The sequence below is a fragment of the Nansenia antarctica genome (assembly GCF_963989245.1).
Source record: "Nansenia antarctica genome assembly, chromosome: 7".
Classification (NCBI taxonomy): Eukaryota; Metazoa; Chordata; class Actinopteri; order Argentiniformes; family Microstomatidae; genus Nansenia; species Nansenia antarctica.
This window is the reverse complement of record NC_137677.1, coordinates 43,566,901-43,579,602: the sequence shown is the minus strand read 5'-3', so window position 1 is coordinate 43,579,602 and position 12,702 is coordinate 43,566,901. Positions and strand designations below refer to the sequence as shown.

At 43.7% G+C, this 12,702-nt stretch overlaps 1 protein-coding gene across 1 annotated transcript in view; it reads right to left on the bottom strand.

The window, feature by feature from the left end:
• Positions 1 to 12,702, bottom strand: part of sestd1 (SEC14 and spectrin domains 1) — a gene marked incomplete at both ends in the record, with an annotated part of 31,720 nt that overhangs the window by 12,117 nt on the left and 6,901 nt on the right. The window contains 5 exons of the mRNA XM_080536775.1: positions 2,242 to 2,483; positions 4,272 to 4,327; positions 5,412 to 5,506; positions 6,004 to 6,117; positions 11,084 to 11,197. Of these exons, the coding sequence (XP_080392901.1) occupies positions 2,242 to 2,483; positions 4,272 to 4,327; positions 5,412 to 5,506; positions 6,004 to 6,117; positions 11,084 to 11,197 (621 nt within the window). The remainder of the gene's footprint in view (positions 1 to 2,241; positions 2,484 to 4,271; positions 4,328 to 5,411; positions 5,507 to 6,003; positions 6,118 to 11,083; positions 11,198 to 12,702) is intronic.

The following is a 12,702-nucleotide window of genomic DNA, read 5'->3' as shown; positions in this document are numbered from 1 at the left end:
TTCTGGAATTGTTGCCGTCAAAGGGAGAGGGTGTGGATTGGGGCCCTCTATGTGCCTGCCAAAATGCTAAACATTTTCCAATAATATTTGAGGGATTCATGGCCATTTTTCATGAAAACGCAGGCGGCTAAATAATAATACAACTAACAGTTGAATAATAACAGAACTAACACTGTGCGGGCTTGCACCCTAATAATAATGACTATAATAATAATTCACTGAACTGGAAGAAAATGTGTCAGTGTTAAGTTCGAGTGAGCGTTCTTTCTTTTCAGCATTATCTAGCCTGCATTTAGCTTGAAGGCAATTCCCCCCACCAAACCTCTCCCATAACCCAGAGCTACATGCTAACAAACACTCTCCCTACAACCACTCCTCACAGCAGATAAGAACTAGGCCAGACTCCCACAGCCAACATAATCCTTCAGGCTACCACACCACATCTTCATTACTATGGTAACACACAGTTCATCTCCTTCCAAACAAGACTAGATCTTTAGAATATGAGAGGGCATGCCTATCAGACACAGTCTCTGTGCTTTTATATCACTGACACAATATTATCATCAGCCATGGTATTTAAAAACGGTTGTATGCTAGCATGTTATGCCACGCTACAATAGTTGAACCTACTCACTAAGGGGAGTAACAATATTTAAGTAATAATAATAATAATAATACATTTTATTTATGGGCACCTTTCAAGGCTCTCAAGGACACCTTACAAGACAGTTTAAAACCACATATCAAAACATTAAAATCAACAAAGCAAAATTAGATAAAAACAGCAAAATCAGATATAACAACAAACAAAATACAGGAGATCAAACCAAGTAAGCCATTGTGAAAATGTGTGTTTTAAGACAGGATTTGAAAGTGGTGAGAGTGTCAATATTGTGTAAGTTGGGTGGCAGAGAGTTTCAGAGGCGGGGAGCAGAACGGCTGAAGGCTCTAGATCCCATAGTAGTTAGGCGGCCAGAAGGGATGACAAGTTGGTTGGCAGAGGAGGATCTGAGACTACGGGAGGGAGTGTGAATAAGAAAAAGTTCAGAGAGGTATGAGGGTGCTAGGTTATGGAGAGCCTTAAAGGTGAGAAGGAGAATCTTAAAGTGAATATGGAATTTGATGGGGAGCCAATGAAGTTGTTGGAGAACTGGAGTGATATGGCGAATGGAGGGAGTTCTAGTGATGATGCGTGCAGCTGAGTTCTAAGTTCTAAGAACTGAGTTCTAAGTATTGTCATTGTTAAAGAAAGCCAGTGCCAAAACGGAAGAGGACCCAGACCGAGACTTGATGAGTAACCTTGCCTCAGACAATAAGTCAACAGCGACAAGTTAGCCTTTCAGTCCAGTGGAATGTAGGCTACGCACCATATTGACCTTGGGTGGTGGATTCCATGGCGCTGCTGTTTGGTACTAGTCAGTCATGTTTGGTACTAGTCAGTCATGTGTTTGGTACTAGTCAGTCATGTGTTTGGTACTAGTCAGTCATGTGTTTGGTACTAGTCAGTCATGTGTTTGGTACTAGACAGTCATGTGTTTGGTACTAGTCAGTTATGTTTGGTACTAGTCAGCCATGTGTTTGGTACTAGTCAGTCATGTGGACAGTCAGGAAAATGTCCTCCTACTCCAACACTGAAACGCTCTGTTGTAGCCTCTTATGCTACAGTCCTACCTCCTACCAGTGACAGTGTGTATGCGGTCACCTGTTCCTATGGTTATGGTGACAGTGTGTATGCGGTCACTTGTTCCAGAGTTCCTACAAGTTTCAACAAGTCGAATTTAAGACCTTTTTAGACCTTTTTTAGACCTCTTTGATTAGAATTTTGGACCTATTCGCGACACCATATGATAGCTTTTTGTCATCCTCGAGGTGATGAAATTAGGGATTTCACTGCCATACAGACAAAAAAGGAAGCAAATTGGCATTTTTTGAATTCCAGCTTGATTAATTTCCGCGTAAATAGATGTGGTCGGACTGATTTCCTTGCAGGATCTCATTTTTAAGACCTAACACCTCATTTTTAAACCGTATTACTGGAATTTGAGACCTTTTTTGGCCTTATGAATTGGATTGCTGGATTTTAGACTTTAAGGCTTTTTAAGACCAGCGCGGGAACCCTGTTGTTCCTATGGTTACGGTGACTGTGTGTATGTGGTCATTTGTTCCTATGGTTACGGTGACAGTGTGTATGCGGTCACTTGTTCCTATGTTTACGGGGACAGTGTGTATGCAGTATACCTGCATGACCTTGGTCTGGATCTCCTCCAGCTGCGTGCGCTTGCTGCGCTGGCGGCAGACCTCCTGGTACTTGGTGTACTGCTCCCTCAGCGAGTCCAGCAGCTTCATGACCTGGGGCTGGGCCAGCAGCTCCTCGTCCATGGGCGACCAGGCCCCGCCCCGACCCCCCCCATCGCCCCCGCCGCCACCGCCCTCCGAGCCGTTGAAGCGCCGCTGCTGCAGCTCTGACAACAGCTCATGGCCTGTTGGGAGGAGAGAAAGAGAGAGAGAGGGGGAAACGAGACAGTGATGAGGTTATGAATGAGGGATAGACAGGGTTCCCACACCTTCAGAAACATCAAATTCAAACACCTTTCAAGCACCTTTCAAGGACTTTCAAGACTCAATTCGCTCAAATTCAAGGACCCAACACGGCATAGTTTGAGAAAGAACTAGTTGACAAGCTAAGTAAAAAAATGTTTTTGTTTTTTTTTCAGAGAGAGAGAGAGAGAGAGAGAGAGAGAGAGAGAGAGAGAGAGAGAGAGAGAGAGAGAGAGAGAGAGAGAGAGAGAGGGGAATTCAAGCACTTTCAATGACCCATGTCGATTTTCAAAAACTTTTAAGACCTTGATTTATTTTTCTCAAATTCACACACTTTCAAGGATTTCAAGAACCCTGGAATAGAGGGGAGGGGGGAAGGGGGGAGGGATGGAGGGATGGAGGAGAGGGACACGGTGAGCGCAGAGAAATGACAGACAGAGATTCAAAGGGGAAGTCATAAAAATAACATGTTTATGAGCAGAGGTCTGGGAGCGAGGGAGGGGTGATGGACCTGGATGCTGGTCACAGCAGGTTCCACTTTGGGAAGAATTAACGTAGCAGACCAGCATCCCGCCTCTGAGACGCATTACACTGGAGCGCTACAGGGGGAATCATCAGATTGCTATTCATTTATTCATATTACCTACAGTGGCACAGACTTCTTTATACGATGACATAACAGTTTATTTCACGTCCATTCTTGATGACATACAACAGATAGTGACACACACACACACACTCCCTCCCTCCCTCCCTGTGTGTGTGTGTATCCTCTAGCCTCTGTTGTTGCAGTAACAACACAAAACAGAGGCCAGAGGACAAAAGGCCTGGTCTACGTGTCCATTATGCAAGGCATCTGCTCTGAGCTCCAGGCGTTTGGAGACGACAGAGGGAGTTCTTCTGTGGGAAGCGCTGTACCAGAGGCGCCGTTCAGACAAAGCTCCTATTATCAGCCTCGGCTGGCTCGGCCCTGGCTCTAACCGGGACAGGGTCAATATTTTCACTGTCGTAAAAGCGTTCAAGTAACACACTCGCGGCTAGCTCACGGCAAATAAGATGGCGAGGAGTCCGTTTACTAAGGGGTTTAGCAGAGTGGGAGAACAGCTTGGCTGCTGAGACACAGTAGCCGACCACTGTCGTTAAACTGTGGTTGAAACTGTAGCGTTCTGAGTCTCTTCCATCCAGTTTCATTGACGGTGTGCCACAGTGTGCTACAGGAAGGGCTGGATTCTCTGACCTAGATAAGCTTTGCTTCTTTCTGTCCCTTCTCAAACAAAACCATTGTTGACTATTACTTCCATGTCTAGGAAGATATATTTTATTTCAATTTATATCTTATTTTATTTGTATTTTCTTTTCTTTTGTTTTTTTTCTTTTTAAATTGAGTTTTTGTTATTACAAATTTGTGTGTTTTTATGGTTGAAATGTTCGAGATAAATAAAGATCAAATCAAATCAAATAGATTACGCCGAATTAAAGACTAAAAAGCATAGATTCTACTGAAAGTGCGATATATTGTAAGACTAGGTTTAATCTTTGTCCGGGAAATCGCCCTCTAAGAGTTCCTACACTTCCTAAAATGTTTACCTGTCTGTAGAAGTGTTTCAAGATCAATGTTTACCTGTCTGTAGAAGTGTTTCAGGATCAATGTTTACATGTCTGTAGAACTGTTTCAGGATCAATGTTTACATGTCTGTAGAACTGTTTCAGGAATCAGGATCAATGTTTACCTGTCTGTAGAACTGTTTCAGGATCATGCGAAGGTAGAAAGTTACAATCTGGTGGTCTGGGAGAAAAATAGAAAGAAAACATGTCTATTAGTCATCATAATAGTCTTTGAGCAGCATATTCAGATTATGTAGAACAATAAACACAGGCTGAACTGTAAATAGCTAGAATACCTATATGACAAACTTTCCTAAAGGTAAAATCAATGATCAGTTTACATTATATGCCTAAATAAATACATTGAATACCCTGCAGAAGTAATGAGACTTCTTCTTTTGACGATATACTCATACGGTTTGAATTTGAAATCATACAATTACTATGAGGTTAAAGTAGAGAGGCTCAGCTTTTATTTGATGGTATTTGTGTACATGATGGTTTCACCATTTAGAAATGACAACATTTTTAATACATAGTCCCTCTATTTCAGGGCACCATAAGTAATGGGACAGATTCATTAAAAAAGTGTTTGGTCAACAATCTTTGGCATTCAATAACTGCCTGAAGTATGCAACCCCTCGACCCCACCAGAAGCTGGGTGTCTTCTCTGGTGATGCTTTGCTGTAATGCAACCGTCTTCTGTTGTTCTTTGTTTTGCAGTTTTTTTGCCTCAAATGTTATCATCAGGACAAGAAATGCATGTTCAATTGCACTTACATCTGAAGATGTTGGCTAGTCAAAACCTTTCCACTTTTTGGCTCTGAAAAACTCTGGTAGTATAGTAGTGTTGGGTCATTGTCTGCCAGTATGATGTGCTTGTACTGGAGCAGACTAGATGTTTCTGTACGCTTACATTCTGCTGCTGCAATCCCAAAACCATAAACACCATGTTTCACAGATGAGGCGGTATGCTGTAAATCTTGGGCAGATCTTTTTTTCTCCAAACTTTCCACTTGCAATCACTCTTTAGCAAACTGGTCCTTTTTCAGGATAACTAGTGATTTGCCATGAAATAGGGGAACTACGTATACAAAGTAATGTACACAAATACCCTCAAATAAAAGGAGAACTTCTCTACTTTAACCTCATAGTAATTGTTTGATTTAAAAAACCAAACCTTTGGAGTATAGCCAAAAGAAGAACAACCGCTTCACTGTCCCATTACCTATACACTGTCAACATGATGCTCATCAAACACCTACCTGTCTTTGTCTAATTGGATGCTTTTTTCACTTTCCACGATGACGACTAGCTCATCTAGCAGAGATGTGGACTCTCTGGTAAATTTCTCATAGACCTGAGGGGAAAAAAACAACATGTGTGAGAGTAACATTCTGTCTGGTAGGCCTATGTAGGTCCTTGAATAGCTACATGGAATGTAGGTAAAGAGAGTAGCTGGAACTACTACTAGGCCTGTGGCCTGTTAGTTAGTAGTTTCTGCCACTGTAGCTACGGTAAGTGTGTGTGAGTCATCAAGCTATACAATATAGGATGAAGCATAATGAACATTACTTCTGGTTTAAAGCAGCAGTCAGTCATTTCTGATCAGTCACCAATATGTATACAATATAGAAAATGAATATTAACATGCAAATAACTGGTGGGGTATGATAAGGTAGAACAGTTCTACTATTCTCATAAGATATGTCAGAGTCATATGAATTATAATCAAGGACTTTATCAAGGAGCAGCACCGGTTACTTTAACATGTCATGTTATGTTTTCATGCAAGGTATTGTTTTGACTGAATCGTTAACATCTTCAACGGCAGCTGTGGGTCAAAAGGTAGTTTACCAGTCTTTTGTTGACCCAATCCGTGTGATCGTAAAGTAAACTTCCCCCAAACTCGTCAGTCAGCTGACAGGGCTCGATGTAGCGGGTCAGCTTATTGGCAGATACCAGGATGACCTGGAACACAGGAGAAGGGGACAGAGATGAGGCGTTTTCAGACCAGCGGGCCGGAACCGGGCCCTGTTGTGCTGGCTCAGATGTTTTCCTTTCATGCATTTCCCTGCACAGTCGGGAGTTGTTAAAAGCGTGGTCAGGTGACCCCCACAATATATCTGGTACCAGCCCGCCTATACCCTGTGTCAACTGCAACCGTGGCGATGTCCGAACCACCTGTGTTGAGAGAAGGCAGTCATATGGTTGTCCAATCACATGCATCTATTGCGGTGGGGGGTAATGCATCATTTCTTAATTCAGCTCCTGCCCTAACCGAGTTGTAATGGGCAACATGAAACGAAAACAGACTGTTTCATACCTGGCCTGACTAAATGAGGTCCACAGACCAGCCTGAGTTGGCCTTCAGGCTTTAGACTTGTTAGGATGGGTTCACTTTGGGCTTTAGACTTGTTAGGATGGGTTCACTGTAGGCTTTAGACTTGTTAGGATGGGTTCACTTTGGGCTTTAGACTTGTTAGGATGGGTTCACGTTAGGCCCCATTCTGGCCCCACAGTAGATTCAACAATCATTTCAACAATCATTCTCATCTCCTCCAATGAAACTTGTATCCCAAGGTTGGTTACAGACTACACACTGGAACTGATAAACCGACACAGTATACAGACCACGGTCAGTATAAACACAGCTGGATTCTATGGCTCCTCCCACTGTCAGCCCCCCTGAAGCCCCCCTCCCCACCTCACCACAACATGTCCACACCCTGGCCTGACACAGCCTTGTGTTGTTACCTCTACCTCACCCTGGCCTGACACAGCCTTGTGTTGTTACCTCTACCTCACCCTGGCCTGACCCAGCCTTGTGTTGTTACCTCTACCTCACCCTGACACAGCCTTGTGTTGCTACCTCTACCTCACCCTGACACAGCCTTGTGTTGTTACCTCTACCTCACCCTGACACAGCCTTGTGTTGTTACCTCTACCTCACCCTGACACAGCCTTGTGTGGTTACCTCTACCTCACCCTGGCCTGACAGCCTGGCTATGGTTCACTCTGCTGTAGCAGACTGTAGCAGACTGTAGCAGACTGTAGCAGACTGTAGCAGACTGTAGCAGACTGTAGCAGACTGTAGCAGACTGTAGCCTGAGGATATGAGCCAACAGGCTGGCCGTACAGAGGAGCCCAGCTGACTCCCAGCCCCAGGGACATGCTAGACCTGACCTCCACACATGAACACATCCCCAAAACAATCTGGCAGACAGAGAGGGGAGGGGAAGCAGAGGCAAATCATTTCTGCAAATTCTCCAAAATACATCATCTCTTATCCTGTTGTGGCCCAATTTTCCTAAAGCAACGTTCTAATCTGCCTGCCTCATAGCGAAAATCAAAGTTGTTGTAAAGGCAGCAGTGTGAGTGTGTGTGTGTGTGTGTGTGTGTGTGTGTGTGTGTGTGTGGCAGGCAAACACGTTAGTTTAGAGTGAAAGTGCAATACAAAAAACACAATTTGACCTGTACTGTATACGCACCATTTGTTTTCTAACCTGTACACAGACACATTACCACTGCAGTCCTCACAGAGGAGATTAAAGAGAAGGCTCCATTAGGATAAGCAGCAGGCAGAAAAACAGAAGAGATTAAACCTAAACACCAGCGAACCTGCTGTATCCCAAATTCTCAGCAGGAGAGCCTCTAATCTGGACGGTGGGAGTTTAATCAACATTAAGCTGACATAATGACATACTCTTTTTAGATCAGCAAAAACATGTTGACCCTGAATGCATCCTCAGCATTAAGCAGAGAGTTGGACGGCTGCCAAACACTTTCACACATCCGCAAGGTTAGCCTCGGGATGCTAAACAGCCTCCCCCTGAACACCAGAGACCCAACTGCATTTAGGAAGGTAGTCACATTTGCGCCTCATAGTCCATAGCCGTAGTTTCAAGTTTCCATAGCTCATAGTCCATACTCAAGTTTCAAGTGTAAGAGAGTAAAATTCTTAGGCTTCGATTCCTGACATTGCATTGCAGCACAAGACATAAGGCAATAATAATTCAAGCATAATTCTAGATTTTAAAAAAACTAGTACTACTACATGTTATGTTTTCATTTTAAAATATGTTTTTAGAGCATTTCTGCTTTATTGGGATCGAGACCGTAGAGAATGACAGGAAGGATGGGTGAGAGAGAGGAGGGATGACATGCAGGATAGGTCGATGGCCAGAATCGAACCAGGGGCCGTGCCGTCATGTGGCATGCGCCTTAGTGTACTATGCCACTATTCTTTTCTTTTCTACCAAGTAGCTAAATGCCACCAATTAACCAGAGATTCCACAGACTCACCTGGGGGGTATTCTATCAACGTCGCTAAAGGAAGATCCAGGCTTATTTTGATATAGTTTTGCGAGACGTATCAAAAATAAACCCAGATATTTTATAAATCTTGCGAAACTTCAAATAAGGCTGGATTTTCCTTTAGCGACGTTGATGGAATATGCTCCCGGTCTCCCAAGTCTGAATTAGCCCCTGCTGGGGACCACAAGGCCCAGACTCAAGGAATGTGGCATAGAGGCATGAGAATGCTTCTGTTAGCTGTTAAGCTTAGCCTTTTTCCCATGCAAACACACACGCGCCACACGCACAAACACGCCGCCGCCCCCCCCCCCATCCCCCCACACACCAACATCATCATCATCATACTACACTGGGAACAGTACATGTGGTCATTTCTATTACTACCATCTCTTCAGTACCCCCACGCAGTCACCCTGATAAATATTCATGGTTTATAATCAATCCACTGTGCCGCAGACGACAGACAAGGTCAGAGGGTGACGTGAGGCTGTTACTGTTTGCCGTGGTGTTTTCATCCAGATCAACTTGAAAACGGAGAGAGACTCACATAGCCAGAAGGTAGAGTTCTGCATAGAACTGGGAGGGAAGAACTTTTGGCCTGACTTCAGCCAAACCACTGATGTTTCGAGAAATGCACAAAGCACCCATAAGCGAAAACAGATCCGTCTGTATCAGATTACAACTGAACGGGGACATTCCTACTTAAAACCCCATCTTTGTTAAATGGCGTCCGAGGCCAAGGTCCCTCTCGATAGTGACTATCCAACACCAGCTGCATCTCAATAGTCTTGTGGCTCAATATACTCAATAGTATAGTGGCATCTTCTTTTTGTCTCCTTCCCTTTATCTGCACTGATATGGAATCAGTGGAGTGTGAAAGTAGATACCAAAGCACCAACATGGTAGGCACTAGGCAGGCATCCACCATTATTGCTTTGACTTGGCAATGAAGCAGAGGGGACAAGCAGAGGAAGCCTCTTAAGACTATTGAGATGTACCCCATGGTGTCCTTAGAAGAAGGTTTGGGAGTTTGAGTGTTGTGTAAGGGTAACACTACAGTGCCGTGATTGTTGACCGTTGGTCGTGGCGGTACAGCTCTCTTCATAAGCGTTGCTTTGTTTACAATGAGATCACTGCGTTAACAGACGACAAGTGTGTCCCTTTAAAAAAAAATAAAGCCATTCCCTTGAGATGGAGGTGGCAGGCCTGGAGATTTCACTCATCTCTTGAAAAGGTTTCATGGCTGGCTCCGGAACTTTGTGCCGGTTGGTTTTTAGTGGATGAAGATAGTAAGCCGACATGGTGAAGACTACACTCTCACCGCCGAGACAACGATTGAGAAGACTAGCATAGCACACCGTACAATACAATCACACGCCGACAGTAACATCGGACGGATCCAACCATCCACCATAAATACATGAATGTGGGTCAAGCAATGAACAAGACTTCTCTTTCTCTTCCATTTAATCCCTAGCCCTAATAACCGGAGGAACACCTCGTCTTATCCAACGGAGCCATCTGGTTTTGCACCGGGGTTCTGGGGGCAGGCTGGAGGGGGACTTCTGGCCCAGATCAACACAGAAATTGTTGGAGCAAAAACAACAGAGAGGACCTCTATGGCACAGCCTCAGAAATGAGACTCGGGACACAGACACAGACATAGACACAGACACACACACACACACACCTAACTGTCCTGGAAACATACTGCAGACTGATTCTGCTCTAAATCTACATTACTGTTGCCAGGCAACATGACAGTATTACTTTGCAGACTGGGTCAAACTAGCCCGTTTTCTCCTCACACAGTTCCATTATGGTCACTCGCGCGCTGTAGTGGGGACGGCGGGTACATACTGTAGGGAAAACTACCCCCATCTGTGAAAACAGATAGAAACCTGAGGAGCGCCCTCGTTGTAAAAATCAATTCCTTTCAGAGGAGGAGAAGGACACTATTGAGAGCATATGGGGGTTGGAGATGGAGCAGGATGCACAAATATTTGATAACCAATCTAAATCTAGTTAAGACGAGTGCATAGTGCATGGTGTGAGAACCGCTTCTATGACAAGCCTTGTTTATTCACCAGCTGCCCCGGGGCAGCTTCATCTTAGATCCAAAATAAGTGTAATGATCTAAAACATGTTGACTCCAATACTTCTTCTGGGCATATGCTTAATGGGATGCAGCACAGCATCTAGCCAACAATACAATCCACTAGAAGAATACGGATCCACTTTGCATTGCAGGAGAGATGTTAAAAACCAGAAAATTAAAAGTTGTAAAAATAAAAGGAGAAGGCACACCTATTCTACTTCAAGATCGCAATATGGATTAAGAAAGAAAGAGAGAGAGAGAGAGAGAGAGAGAGAGAGAGAGAGAGAGAGAGAGAGAGAGAGAGAGAGAGAGAGAGAGAGAGAGAGAGAGAGAGAGAGAGAGAGAGAGAGAGAGAGAGAGAGAGAGAGAGAGAGAGAGAGAGAGAGAGAGAGAGAGAGAGAGAGAGAGAGAGAGAGAGAGAGAGAGAGAGAGAGAGAGAGAGAGAGAGAGAGAGAGAGAGAGAGAGAGAGAGAGAGAGAGAGAGAGAGAGAGAGAGAGAGAGAGAGAGAGAGAAACACTCACCTCAAAGCCAAGCCTGTCCTTCTCCTTCCAGAAACAGAAATGGGTGACCTTCTTGTCCCAGAATTCATCTGGCTTCACCACACATACCAAGGAGACTTCTGCTGGGATCACATTCTAGGACAACAAGACAAGGGCAATGTGTGAATAAAATGTATTTAGGCACAAAGTGGTGATTCAAAACAAAAGACATACGGCTTAACCATATTTCTGGTCATGACAGAATATTATTCAACGACTTCCTGGTAAGAATTGGTACACGACCCATTCCATTTCAACAGATTCCCCAGTAATCTAGAAGTATTTCCTGGGTAATAACTGTGTAATTACACTGTAAACAAGTCGGTTTTTTAAGTATATACCCTGGTCATTGAGAAAGCATTAACGACATTTAGATGATCTTTTAATATCCTGTGAGTTTAAATTTCCTTGTGAAATTCTGCAGTTCAGAGTATTCCACATCACTTTGGAAATGAGAGGCGGCTTAGAGCAGCAGTTTCCCCAGTGACGGGGAGATCAGTGTGTCAGACAGACCGTTTTATACTGTCATCCAATACGTTACAGAGGGTTGCATAGAGGGGAGATACTGCACTGGATCTGCACACTTCCACAGCCCCCTTAATCTGCCGCAACACAACCAGGTCCTCCATCTATTAGCCACTATCAAACAAGATCATCTCAGATCCTAAAAGTCACAGACATGCTTCATAAATGTTGATCAAATGTTGGCTTAATATTATTTTTATTTTATTTTTTTGCAATGGCAATGTATTTTGACCTTTATTTAAACAGATAAAATCAGTTGAGAACAAATTCTCATTTTCAATGACGATCTGGCCAAGAGGCTCCGGCAAGAATAAAAACAAACAGAAACAGAAATAGAACAGTCAACATAGAACAATACATACAATACATTAGAACGGCAAAGACAGTAAAGTAAATAAATAAATAAAAATAAATAGAAACGAAATTAACTAATATATATATAACCTATGTGTGGAAAGAGAGCGGCTGTGTGTGTGTGTGTGTGTGTGTGTGTGTGGGGGGGGGGGGTAATCAGCAGGAACAACAATCAACAATGACCTGCTGAAGTTTATTTTTGAAAATGGTAAGTGATGTGAGTTTGAATGTATGAATGTAAGGCGGAATATGGACACTTTTAGGGAGAGAACAACAACAATAAAGCATACATTTGACAGTATGACTCATGTGACTGCGTCTGACAGAAGTGTAATTACCATTGCGACAGCAATGTGTGATGGAATTTATTCCAACCCTATGGAGATGATAATAGTTAGTCCTACCGTTGACGGTATGACTCATATCGGTCTGACCTGGGAGTTTATTGCAGTAACTATGATTTGTGCTGTACATAGCCAGGAGACGTTCGCTAGCTCCAACAGTCTAGATAGGGAGACCGTAGCAATGCCACGCTTTGTTGTCGGGGAAGACCTGGGGAGGGTTGAGGACATAAAAAATACTTCCACATGATCTGTTCCCAATAACCTCGTTATTAAACACTCAGTACATTTAACTCTTTGCAGGGACTGCTTGAAAGCCGCGACTCTCTGATCGCCGTTGTTCTCTGTGAATATTCATGAGTGGGTGATTAATGAGCGCAG